A 25,979-nucleotide genomic window follows, 5' to 3' on the forward strand; every position below is an offset into this window, starting at 1 on the left:
TGGCCTATCATCTTCATCCAACGGAAGAAAACGATTGCAACTTCAACGTTTGACATCAATGCCCCTTTTTCTGGAACTTCAAGAAATGCTTTCACTGCAAAGGCCATGCAAGTATACATTTAATGAGGCGCTCTTAACCCTCTGAGGTCTAAGGTGTTTTTGGGGTCCTTGAGATGTTTTTACATGCACTGACATTTGTGCTTTTTTCAGTTTCTTATAGGGATGCAACGGTACACGGTAAAATCCCGGACCGTTCGGTCAGCCCTGCATGGGACAATCTACCCTCGTGTCCTGCGGGACTTCGGTTTTGCCATTGAGTTCGCGCTGATCCCTTTAGTTTTTGCTTTACACGGCATCAGGTGCATTTGCCTGTCCAGGCAGACGAAAGCCCGCCCCCGCAAGTTAATAAACAAATTACAGCTGGTCCAAAACACACTAGCTAGAGTTCTTACCAGAACCAGGAAGTATTAGTATTAGCTAACCATATTAGCCCGGTTCTGTCAACACTGCATTGGCTCCCTACTAAACATCGTATACATTTTAAAATATTGCTGATTACTTACAAAGCACTAAATGGCTTAGCTCCCCAGTACTTGAGCGAGCTCTTAATGCATTATATTCCTTCACATCTATTGCGATCTCAAAACTCTGGCCAGTTGATTATACCCAGAATATCAAAATCAACCGCTGGCGGTAGATCATTTTCCTATTTAGCACCAAAACTTTGGAACAATCTTCCTAACATTGTCCGGGAAGCAGACACAGTCTGTCAGTTCAAATCTAGACTAAAAAGACATCTCTTTGGCTTAGCATACACATAACACATTATAGACTTCTATAATTCAATGTTAGGCTGCATAGTTTAGATCAGCTGGAACCGGAAACACTTCCCATAAATCCTGATGTACATTGTACATCATAAGAAGGATGGTGCTACGCTAATATTAGTCTCTCTGTTTATCCCGAGGTTTACCGCAGTCCGCCAGATCCAGATCTGATGAAGGATTTGCGCCTGCACACGACGACAACGCAGTCCTGAAATGCCAACTAGTCTCTCCCTTGTGAAGGCCTCCTTCCCTTTACCTCTGTACTGATAAAACGTTGTTGGGATAATTCTGATTCACGTGGCTACGCAGAAGCGATAAAAAATGTGACCCGTCACAGAAACCAGGGACACAAGTCGGCAGCACAACTTTCGAGCAAAATGAGAAAGAAGAGTTTTTTTTCAAAATTGGTGATTTTCAATTTTTTGGAGAATCTGTTAATTGAAATCACGAAGAAGCCTCTCCATGTTTGAGATAGCAGTATTGGTATATTTAAAAGCTTACATTTTGAGGTTGAAATCGGCTTGTTTTCGGAGATTCTAGCATGCAGTAGGGGCGTGGCGTGTCATTGTCTGTGTGTATTTCCATACTGAATAACCCGGCGCTTTTGCCCCCGCCCTCCAAGTCAACCACATGGCTACTTATTATGCTGTGCTCTGGCCAGCTCTCTCTGATATCAAAATTCAATGAAGATGGATGCCGCAAAGATTGTCGCAGACGAGATGAACCGTCTGGCAGTTACACCGAAAATGTTTTCGCCGCACTTCGTGGGCTCGGGAAACTGAACCGGAGGTATGGGCGCAGCGCGCTCGCCCTCAGTGCTTCAATACGGCGGCTCGGCTCGCTGACAGCGGTGGCTGGCTGTTTCATATGTGACGGAGAATCGAAATAGAGGATGCAGTTAAGACCTTTGCTGCTGCGATGAAGGCCTGCCGTGCGTGTTTCTGAAATGTAAGTTAAGCTTCATTTGCTCTTTAGTCGTTATTTAAGATGCTGAACCTGCTGATGATATAATGTGCTTGCGGACATTTCATTTGTGTGTGTATACGCACATAAGAAAGTGGTGTAAAGAGATTTGCAACAGTAATTTGAGGAGGTGAAATGTGATTATTTGGAAAATTGCAGAAATGACTGCTTAAAGAAAAATGCCAGCAGGCATTTGCCTCCTACATAAACTTTAATATTGTTGACATTTTGGGCACACGAGCGTTGCGTACTATTTGCGCTATAGATATGTAGGCCTATGGCTTATTGGTCTTTGTTTGTTGTTGTTGGTTTTGCGTTATATGTATATGGCATATTGGTCTTTGTGTGTTGTTGCTGGTTTTGCGTTATACTGTATGTATATGGCATATTGGCCTTTGTGTGTTGTTGCTGGTTTTGCGTTATATGCAGGCTATATGGCATATTGGTCTTTGTGTGTTGTTGCTGGTTTTGCGTTATATGTATATGGCATATTGGTCTTTATGTGTTGTTGCTGGTTTCGCGTTATATGCAGGCTGTATGGCATTATTGGTCTTTGTGTGTTGTTGCTGGTACGTTGCAAATAGAGGGGCAGCACAATTGTTTTTCGCCTAGTGCGGCAGAAGTGCACTCATTCGAAGTGTAAAAAAAGCTGTAAAGCACATGGAGGAGCTTTACAGGGGGTATGGCTTATCTAAATGAGATGTAAATGAGCCCTATTGTCACCCCCAGCAGCAGAGACAGGTGAGAACTGCACAATCTTTAGCTCGTTTTCTCCTCTTTGAGCTTTTTTAAGTGCCTACTTTAAAATGGCCACAACTTCTCCAAATATTATCAGATTTCCACATGTTACACATCGTTGGAAAGCTTGGATATTACACTCTCAGAATCTATGAATAACTCAAAATGCCCCAGAACCGACTTGTGTCCCTAGTTTCCGTGACTGGTCACAAATTCTCAGAGCCACCAGGCACTGTTTTATGCAAATGAGCGGCCGGATTGCATTAAAGAATTTTCTTAGCGGCCCCTAAGTTAATAACTAATGATCGTTGCGACGGAAGTGAATCAATCAAAACTAACTTTAGCTGGACCATAACTTTATTCTAGAGCTGCTGTAAATCCAAAACAATTTCTGTTACTTTAATTTCCTATCATCACTGTTAAAGCTGCTTTGAAACAGTCCATAAATGTTAAAAGCGCTATATAAATGAAGGTGATTTGACTTGACTAATCCAGGCGTAGTCCTTGCTGAACGCTGTCGGCTAAATTTGCAGTTACCTTGTTAATTAAATCTAAAGGTAATTACATGTAAACTGTGTAGCAAGAGAAGGATTCTTATGGTAATGAGAATTTTCATTAGCATGATGACTAAACTCTTGAACATGCAGCAGCTGTGACCCACTATGGAGTGTTGTTCAAAGCAAATCTAAAAGTTAGACACTAGTGCTATTGATTATTCCCAATTTCAGATCATTCCTGTTGTTTTGATCACTTAAGTAGTTTTTATTTTACGTTTTTATTTCCCCCCTTGTTTTAATGTGGTTCCATGTGTTTTAATGTGGTTTTAATGTGCCCTTTCCAGAAAATATTCTCGGAACCACTTAAGTCTTAGCCTCCTAACATCCACGGCTAAGATAAGGAACACTGTTCCACCCATGGCTGCTGACAAACTACAGCACGTGAGCTAAAAGTAATGGACCATGCGAGAAGAGGACCAACATCCCATGACCCAAGCCAGAGTTACATCCACACTTTTCAAGATTATCATCTCCTTACCCCAGCTTATGGATGTGAAACAGAAGGTAAACAACCTCACATAACAGATCACAGTGTCCCACAAGGAGTGGACCTGTGCTCAAAGCCTCACAGACCAGCTAGAGACTGAGGTTCAAACCAGATTCAAAGCGGCTGGACTGAGAAAGTCCAGGACCAGTACAGAACTGTACCAGCCAAGCCCCTGGGAGACACCATGGAAGGCTGCACCCTCAACCAGCAAATACCACAGGATGACAAACTGCTGTCGACGACAACATCCTCCTCCACACCCTTCACACAGGTGTCAATCGAAGGCTCCACAAGGACAGCTGGACGTACCTGCCTCAGAGTTACAGGAGGTGGTGACACAAGCAAAATAGCTCCCTAAACAGGACTCACCCGAGGAGTCCTGTAAAATACAAGCTTCTGACTCCTTGCCCACCCCAGCTCAGGCAAGCTCACGTCGGCACCACTATAAGAACAGAGCAACACTCCAATGAACCTTCAGACTTCTCGTGACTGAGAGGCTAACAACCACCTCGTGGGGAGATGCGCCGATGGGAGTGGGAGCTGTTTTCAGTAGCTCCGTTTGTTGTGTCTTTTTTAGTCTTTTATATCTCCTTTCTCCTTAGTTTTTTTAATCTTTTTTACGGATCACGTAGACATCTTTTTATCCTATGGATATGACTATTAGTAGTTCGCAACACAGCGGTAAGAACCTAATTTACTTGAGGGAAGAACTGCTTGAATTGAGGACAATGGGACATGCCCGCACATTTCATCCAATCCCGGAGGAACTTAAGCGACAATACCGAGGATGCAGAGCGGGAGCTAAAGTTAAGGATAGGCGTATGGAGAAGCGATGGAGGTTTAAGCCGCCTGTTCCATCGTGTGTGATGGGGAATGTGAACTCGCTGCCTAACAAGATGGACGTAATGGCTGCCTTGGTGAGGAATGTGAAGTTATACAGGGAGTGCAGCCTACTATGCTTTACGGAGACATGGCTCACAAGCAATATCCCAGATGCTAACCGGCTTTTCAACTGTGAGGGCAGAAAGAGACCCTATACAAAGTGGCAAACACAAAGGTGGGGGGCTTTCACTCTTTGTTAACACCAAATGGTGCAACCCAGGACATGTGACGGTGAAGGAAATTATCTGTTCCCCAGACATTGAACTGTTAGCGATGAGTCTCCGTCTGTATTACATGCCGAGAGAGTTATCACACGCCATTGTTGTTTGTGTTTACATCCCCCCACGTGCTCTGGCTGAAACCGCATGTGACATCATTCACTCTACTATCGCAAGGCTTCTGGCTAGGCACCCTGAAGCCTTCATTGCGATCTCAGGGGATTTCAATCATGTTACACTCGACTCAACCCTGTCTGCCTTCTTTCAGTTTGTTAACTGCCCTACACGGGAGAACAGAACAATTGACCTCATGTATGCAAATGTTAGAGATGCATACACTGCCACCGCTGGGGAGATCAGATAACAACCTGGTCTTCCTACAAACACAGTACATTCCACTTGTCCGCAGACAACCTATCACCACATGCTCCTTTAGGAGATGGTCTCCTGAGGCTGAGGAGGCGCTGAGGGACTACTTCGAGTCAACCGACTGGATTGTTCTGCAGGATTCATATGGCGATGATATTGAGGGGGTCACACACTGCAGGATTCATATGGCAATGATATTGAGGGGGTCACACACTGCACTACTGACTATCTAAATTTCTGTATGGACATTGTAGTTCCCACAAGAACTGTACGCTGCTTTCCAAACAATAAACCGTGGGTCACCAGGGATGTCAAGGACCTCCTCAATAAAAAGAAGAGGGCGTTTAAAGAGGGGGCCCAGGCGATGCTGAGATGCGTACAGGGGGAACTAAAGATCAAGCTGAAAGAGGCAAAGGAGGCATACAGAAAGAAGGTAGAGCAGAAGTTGCAGGAGAACAGCATGAAGGAGGTCTGGGAGGGCATGAAAATGATCACAGGCTAGAAGAAGAAGAGTAGCATAGTGGAAGGGGATGAGGTGAGAGAAAACCAGTTCAACCAGTTCTACAACAGGTTTGATTGCCCTGCACCCTCTGCAATGGCCTGCCCAACCCCCACACAGCACCCTCCACCTACTTTAATCTGCTCACAGCATGTCCCCCCACCCTGTTGCTCATCTCCACAATAAACTGTCTCACTCCCCTATGGGTGCACTTCAGACTATAGCCTCCAGATGCTCCAGATGCCTGATGCTCCCCGCCCACCAATACTCAACAAGTGGACCCCCCCTCCTCCCATCATTACGGCATCTCAGGTTAGAGGAGAGCTGAGTAGACTTCGCCCAGGGAAAGCAGCCGGCCCAGACCGAGTGTGTCCCAGACTGCTCAAAGCCTGTGCGGCGGAATTGGCGGAGCCTCTACAGCATGTCTTGAACCTGAGCCTCCATGTGGGGAAGGTACCAGCACTGTGGAAGACATCTTGTCTTATCCCAGTTCCCAAGAAACCGCTCCCAGGTAAGCTAAATGACTTTAGGCCAATTGCTCTAACTTCACACTTGATGAAGACGATGGAGTGACTGCTACATCATATCCTTAGACCTCAAGTCAGCAACTCACTTGACCGGCTAGAGTTTGCATACCAGGAGAAGGTGGGTGTGGACGATGCCATCATGTACCTACTGCACAGAGTGCATTCTCATCTGGACAAGGGGAAAAGTGCTGTGAGAATCATGTTCTTTGATTTCTCTAGCACCTTCAATACCATTCAGCCAGTCAGATTGAGGGATAAGCTGGTGCAGATGGGGGTTGATGCTCTCCTGGTATCCTGGATAACAGATTACCTGACGGAGAGACCACAGTTTGTAAGGCTGAAGGACTGTGTATCAGAGACTGTGATATGTTGCACTGGAGCGCACCAGGGGACTGTACTTTCACCATTCTTGTTCACCCTGTACACTTCTGACTTCAGTTACAACTCAGAGTCATGCCACATGCAGAAGTTTTCGGATGACACTGCAATTGCAGGGTGTATCAGGGATGGACAGGAGTATGAATACAGGAACCTGGTTAACGACTTTGTGCAATGGTGCAGACTCAACCATCTGCAGCTGATTGCAACAAAGACCAAGGAGTTGGTGGTGGATTTTAGGAGGCTGAAGCCACACATGCTACCAATCTCTGTTGAGGGGCTCAATGTGGAGGAGGTCGGCACATATAAGTGTTTGGGGGTACACTTGGATAACAAACTGGACTGGTCAGCCAACTCGGATGCGCTGTATCGGAAAGGGCAAAGTCGGCTCTATTTTCTGAGGAGGCTGCAGTCATTCAATATCTGCAGTAAGTTACCCAGGATGTTTTACCAGTCGGTCATTGCCAGTGTCCTGTTTTATGCTGTGGTATACTGGGGCGGCAGCACTAAGAAGAGAGACGCTGGGCGACTGAACAGACAGGTTAAGAAAGCTGGCTCTGTTGTCGGCTTTGAGCTGGAGTCACTCACGGCTACCGCAGAGAAACGGACTATGAGAAGGATGCTGGAGATCATGGACAATGATCGCCACCCACTACACAGCACGTTCATTAAACAGAGGAGCATGTTCAGTGGCAGACTTCTGTCACTATCATGCTCTACAGAAAGGCTGAGGAGGTCATTTGTTCCCAGGGCCATCCAGCTCTTCAATACCACACATAGGGGGAGGGGAGAGATGGACTTTTAAGAGATGGACTATTAAGCAAGAGCCTGTGTCCCTCAGTTGTCTCTCTCTATTACTTTGTCTGTTGTACAACTGTCGTGCAGGCTATTTTAGCCCTCCTACACAACCTGGACGTTGGTCATAACATCTAACATTCATAACATCTACATCTGATAATTAATTCTCTGTCATTTTTAATATATTTAAATAAATTTTGATTATTACTCTTATTTTTATTGTATGTGTGATTTATGTGGATATGTGCCGTTTATGCTACTGGATTCCTTAAATTTCCTTCCGGATGAAATAAAAGTATCTATCTATCTATCTATCTATCTATCTATCTATCTATCTATCTATCTATCTATCTATCTATCTATCTATCTATCTATCTATCTATCTATCTATCTATCACCTTCTGACCTCCTGCCACTAGCACTAGGTCACCTGAAACCCTCTCTATGCTACATAGAGCCCTAACCACTTCCGGCAACCACAAGCAAACCCCTACCCCAAAACTAATGAACTTCAGAATGACAGGTGACGCATTGTCAAGGCTGCACAAGCTCAGAAACCTGAACTTGGCTACTGTCTACATCATCCGCCATGGAATGACCACCATTCAAGGAAACACAAACAACCAGAGGCCACCATGGCCTTCCAGTCTTTTATGCCTGAGGTGTGTCTGATCTTTCTGCACTTTCAACATCGCTCGTGGTTGTCCATAGGAGGGAAAACAACGATCGAAAACAGGGAATCTGTAACGACTGAGACAAATCAGACAATAATCTCTGAAACTCACTCTGGTTTCCATGGTACCAGTCCCCCCCAATAAGGGCAAGACGGGTCTTGGTTACCATGACTACGATCAGATAAGTTAGCCCTATCGCCTAACGATTACAGCCCCATTGACTCCCTTTGCCAATGCATTGATGAAGTAAACAATTGGATGTGCCAAAACATTCTTCAGTTAAACAAAGACAAAACTGAAGTCATTGCGTTTGGAAACAAAGATGAAGTTCTCAAGGTGAACGCATTACTTCAGTCTAGGGGTCAAACAACTAAAAATCAAGTCAGGAATCTTGGTCGGACCTTAGACCTTAGAGTCAGACTCTCGAGTCAGACCTTAGTTTCAGTAGTCATGTCAAAGCAATAACTAAATCAGCATACTATCACCTGAAAAACATTGCAAGAATTAGATGCTTTGTTTCCAGTCAAGACTTAGAGAAACTTGTGCATGCTTTCATCAACAGCAGGCTGGATTATTGTAATGGACTCCTCACTGGCTTTCCCAAAAAGACCATAAGAGAGTTGCAGCTCATACAGAACGCTGCTGCTAGGATTCTGAGCAGAACCAGAAAATATGAACATATCACACCAGTCCTCAGGTCTTTACACTGGCTGCCAGTTACATATAGGATTGATTTTAAAGTATTATTACTGGTATATAAATCATTCAATGGCCTAGGACCTCAATACATTGCAGATATCCTCACTGAATATAAACCCAACAGATCACTCAGATCACATCAGCTAGAAATACCAAGGGTTCACTCTAAGCATGTTGAGTCCGCTTTTAGCTACTATGCCAGCCGCAGCTGGAACCAGCTTCCAGAAGAGATCAGATGTGCTCTTACAGTAGTCACATTCAAATCCAGACTAAAAACACATCTGTTTAGCTGTGCATTTACTGAATGAGCACTGTGCCACTGTTCGTCCGACTGTTTGTACTGTATTTTATTTTATGTTTTAATTATTCTGATTTCATTTGATTATTTCTGTATTTTATCTTTTATTCTAAACCTTTTTAATTATTCTGATTTCTTTTGACTATTTTAATTTCTTCTATGTAAAGCACTTTGAATTTCCATTGTGTATGAAATGTGCTATATAAATAAACTTGCCTTGCCTAAGTTGGCTTTATTGCTGTGAAAAATGTGGTCATGTGGTCAAGACGGAAGCCATAGGAAAGACCTACAGACCTTCCTGCATTCATTTATGGACTAACTGATCTATAAATGAACATGTATCTCAGGACATTGTGTGTGATAATTTACTGTCTCGTGTAGTGTCTTTTAATACTATTAATTTCTTTTTTTATACTGTGTATTTTATAATAGAACCAGCGGTCAATGTAACCTCACTTATACCATGTTTGGTCTTTATAAATTGGTACTTTGAAGATTGAAATGATCGTGTATATGTTATGTTAATAGCTGCGCAACATATTAGTATTACAAGAATCTTTCATAGTTTCATCATCAGCAACCAATCCAGCTGCACATGCAAATGAGCACACTTGAAACAAAAGATACATAAATCAAATTCTCCCGCTTGGAAATTTCACCTTTCTTATTGGCCGAGGTAACCCTGAGAGGTGGGACCTTTCTCAGGCTTTAAATTGCCCTTCCCTCTTTTGGCCTTCTCGGTATGTTCGGGGTGCTGTGCTGTCCTGCGTGGCCTCAGCAGGCCCCAGAGCAGCAGGCCTTGACTCACAACCAGCCATGTGCTCATGGAGAGAGAGAACTTTCAACCAGAACAGAGTCAAACTAACCATGCAAGTTCATCATTTCTTCTTCATCCAACACAGAAGAAAACTATTGCAACTTCAACGTTTGACAGTAACGGAACCATCAAGACCCTTTTTCTGGAACAAGAAATGCTTTCACTGCAAAGGCCATGCAAGTATACATTTATTTAAGGTGCTCTTAAAATAATAAGCTGATGGTTTTTTTCATGTTAAATTAATCTTTTCCGTAGCGTCATTTCATTTCCGGTTTCATTCTGTTATTTACCATCTACCCATGTATGTGTAATTGTTTGTATGTTAGTTATGTGTTCGTGATTTTGTTAATAAAACTTGTGCACAATATGCATTTGGCTCTGATTCTCTGCTTGCAACAAAGTTTATTTTACAATCTTGATCTTGTTACATGCTCTAAGCGCTGTACATGCTAAGAAAGAATTATTTTTCTGTGGCCATGAAAGATACCCTTTTCTTAGAACAAATGAATAATCAAAAGTTGGACGAACTGATTAATATATTGTAATATTAATTTAGCTACATCAAATTAATCCAATTAACTGACCCAAATATTCATAATTAATCATAACAAGTTATGAGTTATTATTAATATTTCCCCTTTGAGCCAACTCGTTACACGTTTAGTGAGATTGAAACGAACCCTGATGCGACTGCTCTGTTAGTGCGGTTAACTTGAATAATTGTGAACGCTGCCATCCGAACCCTGGTGTGCACTAAACAAGTGGAGCTAGACCGCTCTAACTCTGGTGCAGTTTGAATTATATATGAACTCAACATGGACCAAAGACATGTAAACGAACCAAAAACCGCAAGATGAGACCCTTGAGACATGAAACATGTTTTTTCTCGTCATAGTTGTGATCACAGTTCTGTACAGGTGTCAGAACTGCATCTACTCGTAGCATATCCTTTGTGTGTGTGTGTGACGAATCCCTCCTACCACTGTTTTGACTCCTTTCACATTTTATAAGCTCTTCACGAGTTCTCAGCTGGTCAGAATCCCTTTATATGCATTATGCATGCTACGCACATACAAAGAGCGCATTTATCCCCGCACACAGCATTTATTTTGGATGTCATATAAACTCCTTCTCAAAATAGTAAATGCATCATAAAAGCCGACCAATCAGGTTGTGAACGGATCACATTCAACGTATTGCCTTGAAGGGGGCATATCATGAAAATCTGAGTTTTTCCATGTTTAAGTGCTATAATAGGGTCCCCTGTGCATCTACCAACTCTGAAAACATGAAGTGACAACTCAGTAACTTTGTTTTGGTAAGCCTTTCTCTGTAAGCATTTAAAAAATTAAGCCGATCTGATTTTGCTGCCCTTCTGACATAAGGGGATATTATTATTATTATTATTATTATTATATTACCTCCCCTTAATCTGCACGTTTCCACCTATGGCGCCACTATTTGGTTCTGGTCATAAAAAAACCCAGATCTGAACGCTAAGCGGACCAGGACTAAATGTTTTGGATGTTTTTTTTTTTTTTGGTCCAGACCAAACAAACCAAGCAAACTGAACTACAAGTGTGAGCACACCATTAGAAATACACAATGTCTGGAACGGAAGCAACTTCTGCACAATTTCTGTAACTTAATGTTAACATAGCTTATGGTTAACCTGATAGTTGAAGAGCCACATTAGAAAGGCAACTGGTTAACATGCTAACCAATTAGCATGCTAAGCTAACCAACATAAGACAACAAACACAGACAGAGTCAACTTTGGAGAGAATGTTCTTAGGAACATTAGCGAATATCAAAAATCCATTCAGTCATTTCTGTGTGGCTTGGTCCAAATATCATCTGATCAAAATTTGTAGGAGTGGCGAAAAAAACTGTTCTTCATTTACTTCAATATGGCAGACAAGCACATTGATGGAAAATGGCAAATGACATATCGTCCAAATCGGCATTAGTCAGGGAACAAAAGGACACAGACAAAAATAAATTTGGACAGTTTTAAAAGTCAAAGTTTTTGCAAAAATCCTTATATCTCTGGAACACTAGGTGGCGCTGTGTTCAAACTTCTCAGATACCTTCAGGGCATTTTGTCGATGATCCCTATATAATGATGACAATATGTCAAATTGTTTAAAAGATATTGCAATTTATGACAAAATTCGACCGTGGAAAAGGTTTGCGATTTTGAAAAGGTTTTGCGACGAAGATGAATAAAAAAAAATCTGTTTATAATCTAAAAGTTGACAATCATTTATACATATAAAATATCTTAGAAATGTGTATAAATATTCCTTTATACCACCATGTGTTTGAGTAATGTTGAAATACTACAGGGTTTCACTGGTGCACAAATGCACCTTCTAAGATCCCAAAGACTGCATCTCTGAAACTATTTCAGGGCAGGACATTATAAAAAATATGTCTCAGGAAATGTTTGAATAAAAGGACAGAAAACTAAATTTGGACAGTTTAAGGATAGCGACAAAAACAAAAATCAAGCATTGACTGAATAGCATGGAGAAGAAACAAGTTTAGATTTTCTTGAGAGATGGGACAGGAATTTATAATCGCAGATATTCGTCTGAATGTCCATTATTCATTTAAAATCAACTTTAGTGAAACTTTTTTTTAATAGAAAAAAAGAGGGGTACACTTAAAACAGGGTAACTACATTTTAACATTTTCTATAGAAAATCTGCACATTGCTTGGCAATATTTTGATCTTTATTAATCAAAATAAGGATGGATTAAAATGAATTATACCACATTAAAATTAGACATTTATAATATATACAACTATATGAACTTTTCATATTGACCAATGATTAATGCACAATAAAAGGTGAGTTTGTAAATCAGGCAATACTGCTATAAATGGTTACAAAAACTGGCCTAAAGCATCTTATAAAATTGAAAATGTGACTATCAATGACACTGTATAATGTCTCAATCCTATCTTACCTCTAGATGAGTACCAGGCCCATACATGTCCCAGATCTTCCTTTTGCGAATGTCAGTGCCTTTTCCAGGATGCTGAAACCCAGGAGTGCAAGACCAACTTAGGCCTCGGTCAGTTTAATCAAAACAGAACAGAGTACATCACAGTAACTGTGAATAATTCCCTTTATGCCCTGAGAGGGAAGGAGTCAAATTTCAAATCCCTAGTATAATTAAAAGCCAAAGAACACAGATGGGTGTATGATTGATTTTAATACTGGATGAATATTAACAAATTTAAAGTGTTTCACTAGGGGAGTTGCATGGGTGATTTACAAGAATAACACATGGTCCATGGTGTAGTAATTCAACACTGCAGTAAATATATTAGTTAACCTACCCCTTCGTTGTTTAAAATGTGAACCAGGAGGCCATTTCCACAGCCGAGATCCACAAAGGACTGTTTGGTTGTTGTTCCGTTTTCAGCACGCTCTTCACCCCACAAGACCTGCACAGGTGACAGAGGGACACTGTTTTTCTTTGATATGCTCAGTCATTAAGATTTCATTAGATGTTCATGACTCCATTTTAGGGCTGTCACGATTCCTAAATTAAATCCTAGATTGCAATTTTACCTGTGTCAAGTAACCGGCAAAATACCGGAAGTGGCACATTCCAAAGACGAGAAACCATGAACCGCATTATTAGATGATTTACTAAAGCTGCACAATGTATTAAAACCATTTTAAAAAATCATACTATAGCATAGTGCTTTGTGAATTCAAAATGGTTGCGATTCAATTAAATAAATGTATACCCTGAGTGTTTATGCGCTTTAATTATTTACATGTGTGTAGGTTACGTGCGTCTCATAGCGGCTCGGTTTACAATAAATGCTGCTCCACATGAACGGTTATCATTTATATCCGTCTCAAACTCCATATCTGCATGAGTTTGGGTTTCTCATAACATTCATTTAGGAACGCAATGTGTGCCATTTCATCAGATTTGTAACGTAATTAATTTAAAAACCTACGGCAATACAGTAGAATACATCAATATGTTTCTAAACATGCAAACTGTTAATTGCTATTTCAAAATAAAAGTTTAAACCCTCGCTTTGTATGTTTTTATGTCCACATATTCTTGTTCATGAAATTACAGTGACTGTATCATTGCTATCATAAAAAAGTGGTCAAATTTTAAAAAGATTAAGTTAACATTAATTAAATGTCACTTATCCAATATTAAACAAAGATTTGATCTCCTGTAAAGTGGGACAACACCACCAACAGGCTGTTGGAGACCTCTGCAGGCATTTAATACATAATGTATATAAATTGATTATTAATATTATGTATATAATAATATGTATTTTAACAGTGTTGTTCTATAAAACCATACGATTACTTGCTTTTGATAATTATTTGAACCAAAAATGATTGCCTCATTGCTATTATACAGTATATGTATTTTAAGTCGTTTTGAAAGCTATTGTTTGCTTCGGTCTATTTTTTTTTACCACAAAAAAAATTTCCGATTACTCAAATTAATCGACCAATTACTCGATTACCAAAATAATCGATAGTGACAGCCCTACTCCATTTGTTTACCATGCACGATATACATTTTCAAAGCTTTCTATATAAAGTCTCTTACGCATAAACTGTCAGTTATTAAATCTTAATATCTTAATGATGGAGTCCCATGTATTCACTTAATATTGAGGTGAAATGCAATCACTCAATTATAAATGAGATAATTTTCCTAATAAACAATGATTAGTCCAACCTACCAAAAGATACGTAGCAATGGCAACATCTTCAAACACAAACTTCTCTGGATCAGTAACTTCAGGCCAGACCTGAAAAATTGAAAGCTTTCTCTTATTTGTCTAAATTTCAGAAATGTTATACTTGAAATCTAAGCAAACACCCAACACATTAAGGATAGTATATGAGACCAAAATCCTGAGACCAATGATGGCCATCATAATAAACAGTAGATAGTCCTCCACTACATGCACCACCAATGCATGTAATACAAACTACTCTTGATTTTTAAAGGTATTGATTTTCACTGTGTATATATGAAAGAGATGTTTTAACATGGCACAGGCAACAAAAAAACAATTTTAAAAAAGAATCTTCTGTAATACTAAATAGTTAGGTAGTTAAAGGATAAGTGTAACAGATTTGCAAAGAATGTTTCCTGAATACTCCACATCTTTTATTGGTTGGACAAACAGATCATCTCGCCCAACAAGTAGTCACACTGATTTAACAAGCACAGAAGGGTTTTTTTCTTTGTTTTTCTTTTTTGATAGCACCATAATCCACTTCACACTTCAAAATTTGTGTTTATAGTTTAAGTTTTGAAAGACGAAAGTATTTTAATATTATAAAAGGATACACATAACAGGTAGGAATCATGCAGTGAAGTCAAAAAACGACTAATCCAGATAACTGATCTTGTTTATTTAGATCTTCCCAGTGGAAGAGGCGGTCGCAGCGCACCTTTGCTCGCCCTCTGCGAGATGGCGCTCAAAGTCTGCCCTCCCGTCCAAAGCCTAGAGGACCACCTCAGCCTTTGCCAGCCGCGCGTTCGCCGCCGCCGGACAAGCTGCTTCCGCCCTGCACTCGATGGCTGTGCTGCAGATCCTAAATGCTGATCTTCTCCACGAATGGGACGAGAAAAGCAAGGGTCCATCACGGATTTGAGGAGCGCGACGGATCTCTCCCTTTGTGCTACGAAATCCGCGGCTCAGGCAATGGGCAGATGCATGGCCTCGCTCACCGTCACAGAGAGGCATCTCTGGCTGCCGCTTGTGGATATGAGGGAGTCAGAGCGCTCCGCGTTTCTCAACGCACCGCTCTCCCCTACTGGTCTCTTCGCCCCAGCGGTGAACGGGATCGTTGAGTCCTCCTAGCAACACCAGAGAGGAAAAGGCGGCTGGGTCTCGCTGCGGCCGGACCACCGTCAAAATATCTCGCCCTGTCAGTCCCCTCAGAGAAGGCTACTGCAGGCGCACATTTAGCAGCCAACGAGTCGGCAACACAGCCCGCTCGCCTGCACATAAACGCAGGTTTTATGGCGACCCAGAGAAATCTCAAAAAGAGTATAAATTCTGGTTATCCGGCTCACGCCGATGGTGTTTTAAGTGTAGAAAAAGTGCCCAGAGATCAGTGCTCACCCCTACACATAAACACGATGCCCCGCGTTTCTCACACAGAGCCCACTCTCATAAAGCTGGCAAATGCCGCTCGAGTGCTAGATGTAGAGAATGTGCCCACAAACCTCTGCTCACACCTACATGAATGTAAGTTATGAATGTAAGTCACGTGCCTGCTCATGAGCGCTCACGCTTCGCCCCAGGCTCCGCTCGCCCCGAATATCGGTCACAAAATGTTCCCCATTCCCAGTAATCGGGCCATCTCAAGTGAGACAGACAGTCACAGCTGTCAGCGAGCCGCCATTCCCGAGATCAGAGGGCGCCCGCACACACCTCCGGTACAGTTTCCCGAGCCCGCGAAGTGCAGCGATCGGAACCCGGAGTCCATTCTGCCCTTAGCTATACATGTAGAAGCATGGAAGGCTATCCCAGGTGTGTCAGAATGGTTGCTGAGCACAATAAGACAGGGCTATTCGCTTCAGTTCGATCGTCATCCCCCTCGCTTTCGAGCACGGGCCGAGACGAAAGTGAATTGGCGTAATTCGCGATTCTATTACACGGAACGTGGAAATAGGGACACCAGCCAACATAGTCACAAGTTTGCCGGGAGCCAGAGCGCCTGACGTCAAAGCAAATTTAAAAGTGCTGGCTAATGCTAATCGTAAATTCTCTAAGATTGTTATTCACGTCGGCACTAATGATGTTCGACTCCGCCAGTCGGAGATCACCGAGTCCACCCCTCATGATTACTGTTATAAACATGAACCTCGCCTGAAAGGCAAAGGGGGAGGTGTTGCTGTAATTTATAGTAATATTTTCAAAACCACTAAAAAATCTAGTTAAAATATATTTCTTTTGAAGTGTTGGTGCTTAATGTAAAAATATATAATGTAAACGATAAATCAAGTTTGAGAATTCTGCTGGAAACTGTCTACAGGCCACCAGGGCACCATAAAGATTTTATCAAAGAATTTGCTGACTTTCTATCAGAATTAGTATTGACTGCAGATAAAGTCCTAATTGTTGGTGATTTTAATATACATGTAGATAATGGAAAAGATGCAATGGGATTGGCATTTTAAGACATTCTTAACTCTATTGGAGTTAGACAACACGTGTCAGGACCTACTCATTGTCGTAATCATACTCTAGATGTAATATTATCACATGGAATCAATGTTGATGCTGTTGAAATTCTGCAGCAGAGCGACGACATCTCAGATCATTATCTAGTCTCATGTAAATTACATTTAGCCAAGGCTGCAAAGCCAACTCCGTGTTACAAGTATGTTAGACCTATCACTTCTGCCACTAAAGATTGCTTTATCAATAATCTTCCTAATCAGTTTCATCGTCTCAGCATCCCAGACAGCTTAGAAGAACTTGATATTGCAACAGAAACTTTTAACTCTCTCCTTTCCAGCACTTTAGATACAGTTGCTCCGTTGCGCTTAAAGAAGATTAAAGAAAATAGTCCAACACCGTGGTACAACGAGCACACCCGGGCCCTTAAGAGAGCAGCCAGAAAAATAGAGCGCAACTGGAAGAAAACAAAACTAGAGGTATTTCGGATTTCATGGAAGGAGAGCTCGATTGCTTACAGAGAGGCTTTAAAAGCTGCTAGATCTGCTTATTTTTCCACCCTATTAGAAGAAAATAAACACAAAAGTGGCTACACTAACGAAAAAGAAAGCTTCAAGCCCAGAAGTTTCCAAGAAACACAGCAGTAATGACTTTATGAACTTCTTCACATACAAGATTGATAATATTAGGGACAAAATTATAACTATGCAACCGTCTACTACAGCATCACATCAGGGAGTGCATTATAGTCTCCCTGAGGTAAAATTCGATTCATTTGTTGCCATAGGAGAGGAAGAATTTCGCAAACTCGTTAATTCATCTAAATCGACAACATGTATGTTAGACCCTATACCGACTAAACTACTGAAAGAGATGCTTCCAGAAGTCATAGATCCTCTTCTTAACATCATTAATTCATCTTTGTCTCTAGGATACGTACCAAAAACCTTTAAGCAGGCTATGATTAAACCGCTTGTTAAAAAAACGCAACCTGATCCTACAGAATTAGTCAATTACAGGCCGATCTCAAATCTACCTTTTCTGTCAAAGATACTAGAAAAGGCAGTATCCTCACAACTGTGTTCCTTTCTTAAAAGAATTGGTATCTGCGAGGATTTCCAGTCAGGATTTAGACCGCATCATAGCACTGAGACTGCTCTCATTAAAGTCACAAACGATTTGCTCTTATCGTCCGATCGTGGTTGTATTTCTCTATTAGTGTTACTTGATCTTAGTGCTGCATTTGACACCATTGACCACAACATTTTCTTAAATAGACTAGAAAACTATGTTGGCATTAGTGGAATTGCATTAGCATGGTTTAAATCTGACCATAAAATAAAATAAAAATTTTTATCTGACCGCTATCAGTTTGTAGCAGTAAATGAAGAGATGTCTTATCGATCACAAGTTCAGTATGGCGTACCACAAGGCTCAGTACTAGGACCGTTGCTGTTCACTCTGTACATGCTACCTTTAGGAGATATCATTAGGAAACATGAAATTAGCTTTCACTGTTATGCTGATGATACTCAGCTCTATATTTCTTCCAAACCTAACGAAACTCACCAATTCACAAAATTATCGGAATGCATAGTTGATATTAAAAATTGGATGACTAGTAATTTCCTACTACTAAATTCTGAAAAAACAGAGATTCTAATTATTGGACAAAAAACTTCCACACGTAATAACCTAGAATACGTCTAACACTTGATGGCTGCTCTGTTAAGTCTTCGTCGTCAGTTAGGAACCTGGGTGTGCTCTTTGGTACCAATCTTTCATTTGAAAGTCACCTGTCTAGTGTCTGTAAAACCGCATTTTTCCATCTTAAAAATATATCTAAATTACGTCATATGCTCTCATTGACAAATGCGGAACAACTAGTTAATGCGTTCATGACATCAAGGCTAGATTATTGTAATGCTCTACTGGGTGGTTGCCCTGCACGCTTAATAAACAAATTACAGCTAGTTCAAAACGCAGCCGCTAGAGTTCTTACCAGAACCAGGAAGTACGACCATATTAGCCCGTTCTGTCAACACTGAATTGGCTCCCTATTAAACATCGTATAAATTTTAAAATATTGCTGATTACTTACAAAGCACCAAATGGTTTAGCTCCCCAGTACTTGAGCGAGCTCTTAATGCATTATAGTCCTTCACGTCTATTGCGATCTCAAAACTCCGGCCAGTTGATAATACCTAGAATATATAAATCGACTGCTGGCGGTAGATCCTTTTCCTATTAAGCACCAAAACTTTGGAACAATCTTTCTAACATTGTCCGGGAAGCAGACACAGTCTGTCAGTTCAAAGCTAGACTAAAAACACATCTCTTTGACCTAGCATTCACATAACACTCTATAGACTTCTATAATTCAATATTAGGCTGCTTAGATTAGGTCAGCCGGAACTGGGAACACTTCCCTCAAATCCTGATGTACTCGTTACATCATAAGAAGAATGGCATCTACGCTAATTTTAGTGTCTTTGTTTATCCCGAGGTTTTCCCGCAGCCTGCTGGATCCAGGCCGTTTCCAGATCTGATGAAGGACTTTCGCCTGGACCTGATGACAATGCAGTGCTGAAGTGCCAACTAGCCTCTCCCTATGGAGGATCCCTATACCACTCTACAGATAAAGCGTTGTGGAATTTTTCGGTTCGCGTACCTACCCAAAGTGATAAGATAAAATAAAAATTCTGCATCAAAATTTATAGACAAGTAGTTTGTTTAGGCATGGTTTGTAAGGAATTACAAACCTGCGCACATATATTCAAACGCACATAACTATAGAATCAATTCTTAATGCGCATGTGAACGCCATCAGCGTCTATCACAGGTTCACGTTTAAAGTCTGTTTAGAGAGAACGGTGTCGTCTTAGCGGCCCCTAATTTAATAACAAATGATGATTTAGACGGAAGTGAATCAATCAAAACTAACTTTAGCTGGAAAAAACATTTTTCAAGAGCCACTATAAAACCAAACCAATCTCTGTTACCTTAAATTATATCTTTATCTCTGTAAAGCTGCTTTGAAACAATCTACATTGTTAAAACCGCTATATAAATGAGGATGACTTGACTTGAAAGTGGATGTAGCGCATCTACTCCGCGCAGAAATAGCCAAACTGCTGTGCAAAGGGGCCATAGAACCAGTGCCTCCTTCAGTGAGCGAGTCAGGCTTTTACAGCCGCTATTTTCCCGTACCCAAGAAGGACGTAGCTCTTAGACCTATCTTAGATCTGCAATATTTGAACAAAGCTCTCATGAGACGGCAGCTCAAAATGCTCACGACCAAACAAATCCTCGCACAAATTCGCCCGAGGGACTGGTTTATCTCTCTCGATCTGATAGATGCATTTCAGATCCCAATAGTCCCCCGTCACAGGCCATTCTTGAGATTCACCTTCGACGGTCGGGCATATCAATACACCGTCCTCCCGTTCTGCCTGTCTTTGGCACCCCGTACATTTACGAAGTGCATGGATGCGGCTCTCGCCCCCTTGAGAGTGAAAGGGCTGCAAATTCTGAACTATTTGGACGATTGGCTGATTTTAGCACAGTCAGAGATAGAGCTTTTATCTCGCAGAACAGTGCTTCTCAGCCATCTGGAAAGCTTGGGCCTCACGGTCAACTGGACCATGAGCTCATTAATCCCCAGTCAGTCAGTTTCCTTTCTAGGAATAGAACTGCACTCCGTGGCTATGACGGCCCGCCTATCGACACAGCGCGCGCCGTGTTCGACACCTGGCCGCGTCTTTCCAGGAAGGCAGCATCACACCTCTGAACACATTCCAGAGGATGCTAGGCTGTATGGCATCAGCTGCGGCTGTGCTTCAACTGAGCTTGCTGCGCATGCGCTCGCTCCAGCGCTGGCTGAACTCCCAAGTGCCTCACCAGGCTTGGGTTTCAGGCTACAGACGAATCAGAGTGACTCAGAGCTGCGTTTTGGCTCTGCTGCCCTGGTTAACGGCCTACTGGTACCAGTGGGGATTGACAATGGGGGCTGTTTCACACCGAATGGTCATCTCGACGGATGCCTCCAACTCAGGTTAGGGCGCCATCTTCGAGGGCAGACCGGTCATTGGCCTGTGGTCAGACCAAGAGAGACCCTTCCACATAAACTGTCTGGAAATGATAGCGGTCGAGAAAGCGCTCAAACGCTTCCTCCCGTTCATAGAGGACCACCATGTGCTAGTCCTACATAAACCGTCAAGGCAGTGTCAGATCCAGAAGCCTCTGCCATCTGACGGAACGCCTTCTTGTATGGTCTCAGTTCCACCTGCGCTCGCTGAGAGCAGCGCATGTGCCAGGCCTCTTGAACGACGGTCCAGACAAACTGTCCAGGAACCACGTTCCCCCAGGGGAATGGTCCCTGCACCCCCAGACAGTACAGTTACTGTGGCGCCTTTTCGGCAAAGCGAAAGTCGACCTGTCCAAAAGACAACGGTCACTGCCCACTGTTCTTTTCAAAGAACGAGGATGCGCTAGCCCAAACCTGGCCCTGCCTCCCACTTTATGTTTCCCTCCGGTCTCTCTGTTACCTCAGGTAATCAAGAGGATCAGGGAAATGCGCCACTCGGTGCTCCTTATAGCCCCGCGCTGGGAGAATCAAACCTGGTTCCCGGAGCTGATGCGGCTGTCTCACACAGCCCCTTGGCCGATTCTGGTGAGGAGAGACCTCCTCTCTCAAGCCCGCGGCTCAATCTGGCATCCCTATCCAGAGCACTGGTCTCTGCATGTATGGTTAACCCTCTGGGGTCGAGAAACGCGCCGGCGCGTTTTGCTCGATTTTTTTCACATAGCAGGAAAATAGACTTAAAATACTCTGTCATTTTTGGTCATTCAGACTTAAGAAATATAAAAAAATAAACTGTTGAATGTCTATTTTTTTATGTGTCCACTTACAATCGAAATAAAACATTGTGCTTATAAATAAAGAAAATAAACAGGGTGTGCTTTCTGTCTCTCCATCTCCGTTAACCTTTTTTCTGGAGCACGTCTCTAAACTTAAACAAAACTCAGTGAATACTATTCACCCAAGCATGAGCAATATATCTTTATAATCATTTAAGTTTGTACTTTTAAAATATCTAATTCAAAACTAAAATAAATTTTCTCTGTTTATGTAATCTATAAAAAAAGAGAGAGGTGTCAGCCGATCTCATTATCGTTCTCTCAGCTCATTATTCTGCTAATGTGACACGCCCACGGAGAGCGTGCGGTATTCAAATGCAAATGATCTAAGGCAAGCCATTCAAACATGCCAACGCCCACCAGCTGGTTTATAAAACACATCATGTTTAATAAAAACTTGTACTTTACCTCCTCTTGCTACCTGTGAGGAATAATACTATCTAATAACCCTGGAAAATGTACCAGAAGTGCGGGTAGTTTCATTTCGAGGAGCAACGGATCCAGCTGATGTAGTAAGTCATTTATTCTTAAGTGCTTTGTTCTAATCGCGATATTTGAATAGTGTCTGTACACCGCAAAAAGACTGTTTAAATATGAATTGCGTGTCTGTTTGTAGGCTAAATGATGAATGAACAGCACAGACACGCGCGCGTTTTTTACTACAGTTATACAGCGCTTGTCTGTGCTGTTCATTCACTCTCGCACCTACATTAGTAAACGTTATTTTTACATGAACACATCCAAACTATATTGCTATAGCCTACTAAGATGAGTAAAAATAGACTGAAATATGTTTAAATAAAATGTCTGTATAAGCAACAAACTGCAAATTAACATGTATGTGCTAATATATCATACACAATATGTTATAGACTAAATATGAATGTTTAGACAAGATTTTGTGATTAGTTTTGGATAGATTATAAAGTTTTGACTTTAAAAAAAGACTACTGTCGCATTAATTAGTTAATTTATTGTTAACTATAAATTAAACTGCGTGTCTTGAGTTCAGGCCAACGACTTTAAAGTCATCCTTAAGCCAAGACATGGTTATGTCCCTAAAGTGTTGGGCACCCCCTTCATCCCTTTCTCTTTCGGCTCTGCCAGCATCCGATAGTGAGGGTGATGTTAATCTCCTCTGCCCCGTTAGGGCGCTGAGGGCTTACATTACGCGCTCCGCCCTCTTTCAGGCGTTCGGAACAGCTCTTTGTCTTGTTTGGTGGGCGCACCAAGGGTCTCGCCACCTCGAAACAGAGCCTGTCCAGATGGATAGTGGAAGGTATTCATGGGCTTGGTCCAGCAGGATTTCCATTCAAGACATTTGTGAGGCGGCAAGCTGGGCCTCTAAGTCCACATTTGTTAGGTTTTATAACCTGGAAGCTCCCGCCTTGCAGGCTAGACTTCTGTCAGTGTGAGCGGTGTGTTTGTCCTGCCCAGATTATCATGCGCAGACTACTCTCACGCGACGTTAGCTCTCCTGGTTGAGCTGCACTATATGGTGAATAGTTATATGGACCGGCGACGCCGCTCTGTATACCCTATATGTGCTTATAACATGTGCTGGCCCGCATTGCTGGCCACCTGTTTCCCACTTATCTATGTTCCCCGGGAATCCCTGGGACTCATGAGGTGGAGGCTGGGCGCGCACAGCGTTGACAATGGGTTCCCGTAGCGTAAGCTAGCTTACGCAAAACAAGAGAACCTCTCGTAAGAGAACGTACTCGGTTACATACGTAACCTCGGTTCTCTCTAGAAGAGGGAACGAGTATTGCATAACCCGACCGTGCAGGTGCCACAAGCGATTTTCGCTTCAGCCTATGAAACCAGTGACGCAGCCTCTGAGCCTGGCTTTTATACGCTAAGCCACCCCCATTTTGGCGGGCTGTGACGCATAAAGGGTGCGAAGCGCCCTCATTGGGCGTGACGTCACGCGCAAGGCTCAGTGATAGGCTGCAGCAGATCCCGCACGGCAGCCAATGAGCACGCAAGCTTGCCGGCTCTAGGTCTGCTGGCTGCAGCACTGCGGTGAAAATAAATGCAAAATTAAGGATAATTTTTGGCTTCAATATCTCGAGAAAAGATGACTTTACCCGTAGCGTAAGCTAGCTTACACAATACTCGTTCCCTCTTCTAGAGAGAACCGAGGTTACGTATGTAACCGAGTATGTTTTCTCCCCAAGTTTTCATTCCTGTCACTAAAGTATTATTAAAGATATCTTAATATTCTTCTAGATTTTGCTTTTTAAACAAACATTTATTTTGGTCTCTTCATTTTAAAGGCCCTATATTGTTCAATCCCAGAGATATGGAGATCTTAATGCGGTTCCATGAATAAATTGGTCAATTGTACACATTTTCAGTGGCCAAAAACAATGTTGGTCTCTTTCCATACAGCTGATACTTTTATCGTTTAAAGAGGAATACCTGATCAATAAATAATGTTGAAACTAGAAATTTATCTCGTCTATTTCTATCTACACAATTGTCCGAGTGTCATAAATAGTTCCAAAGTTTCCAAAAGTTTGTGTGACTGTCACTCAAAAAATCCGAAAGACATCTCAATATGATTTTAGATTCTGGTTCTTAAACTTTTCTTTTGAAATCTTCATTTTCACTTTTTACAACCCTGTAATTTGGCTCCAAATCTCAACTGAAAATTGTCATTTTGACCCCCTCTACAAAACCGTGAATTGCTTAGTAACTATTAAGGATGTAACAGTACATTTATTCGTCACGAACATAGACTGTATAAAACAATTGTCCGTGACGTCACCCATAGGTTTCTGAAGAGCATTTTTGAATCTTGGCAGATTGAATCTTTCAACTGCGTAAGGATATCCTGATCAGCTTGACAATAATATGCCTTTCAGCCACCACTCATCAATAAACAAAGATTTCATGTTCACTGCTATACATCTTTTGTTCCAGATTGACATGTCATGTCATGTGGGCTAAAATTATGTTTGTAAATTAATTTCCAATATAATAATACTTGGTGAAAAGCAGAAAGTTTGAGAGGGAGTTTAGAAAGCTCAGTCACATTGCAACAAAAAAAACTTATGCTGCCACATTTTTGAATACAGCTGTAGGAATTAGGGATGGGCATTTTTGTAAATTTCTTATTTCGATCATTGATAGGTCTCAAAAAACGAGTACTCGATTACTCGGGGGCGGGGCCTGTTCAGGGCGTGGCTTATTCGGGGTAGGTGGCGGGGTGTGTCAGTCATGGAGACAATGATACCAATTTAATATTAAAGCAATATTTTGGATTACAGTAGCACTTTCTGATAAAACAAAATGTTATTTTACATTATATTGACTAACATTACACTTTAGTCAGAGTAAAACTGACATAAATTACTGAACAACACATGACTGAATATGATATCTGAATACAATTTAGAGGAAATGTCATCATAAAAATGAACACACTTGATACTTTTAGGCTACTTTATTCAACCGTAAATAAAACATTATCTTCAGTGTTAGGCTACTTCAGCAGCATATTTCAACTGTTCTTATGAAACAACAACAAAAACGAACAGCTTAATTTTCATTTAACAAGTTTAACAAAGTAACAAACGACTGCTACAGAATCATTTATTGAAACAAACACAAAAAAATAAAAAAAACATCCTGTATAGGCCTATTTTTTACCACGCCTGATGAAACTTAAGCTACAGCCTACATATTATTGTTCAAAAAAATAAGTTGGTCTACGTGCTCAGGTGAGAGGCGTGTTCGGAGTCTATTCACAATTAGTCCGGCGGTGGAAAAAACACGCTCCGCTGGAACAGATGTCGCAGGAACAGCTAAGTACCACTGGGCAATGATGCTCAGCTTTGTAAACCGATTCTCATTTACCTTCCACCACAGTAGAGGGTCCTGGTTTACAGAGATGCATGGCTCACTGAAGTAGCGTTCTATTTCAGTGTCACGCGAACAAATATCACTCGCGCCGGCACCGTAATCCTCACCGAAAAGAGTGTCGAGCGTAGTAGTTGCCGCTGCTCGTTCAGGCTGAGGGTCATTTTGAATGGGTGTGACAGAATCTGTAACGCTGTCGTAAAGCTGTTTCAGACTCTCGTTTACTCTCTCTCGAAGCTCTGTGTCAAGAAACT

At 41.8% G+C, this 25,979-nt stretch overlaps 1 protein-coding gene across 3 annotated transcripts in view; it reads right to left on the reverse strand.

Annotated features, from left to right (window-relative positions):
- trmt44 (tRNA methyltransferase 44 homolog) overlaps positions 1–25,979 on the reverse strand; it is a 182,013-nt gene that overhangs the window by 84,155 nt on the left and 71,879 nt on the right. For all 3 annotated transcript variants that reach the window (XR_013203702.1, XM_077229586.1, XM_077229587.1), the window contains exons 4-6: positions 14,479–14,547; positions 13,084–13,191; positions 12,708–12,779 (exon numbers count right to left, since the gene is read on the reverse strand). Coding sequence is in view for 2 of the 3 variants with exons in the window: in XM_077229586.1 (XP_077085701.1) it covers positions 12,708–12,779; positions 13,084–13,191; positions 14,479–14,547 (249 nt within the window). In the remaining variant the exon portion in view is untranslated. The remainder of the gene's footprint in view (positions 1–12,707; positions 12,780–13,083; positions 13,192–14,478; positions 14,548–25,979) is intronic.

The sequence above is a fragment of the Siphateles boraxobius genome, unplaced genomic scaffold, assembly GCF_051911475.1.
Source record: "Siphateles boraxobius isolate OS27281-9 unplaced genomic scaffold, OSU_SipBor_1 130, whole genome shotgun sequence".
Lineage (NCBI taxonomy): Eukaryota > Metazoa > Chordata > Actinopteri > Cypriniformes > Leuciscidae > Siphateles > Siphateles boraxobius.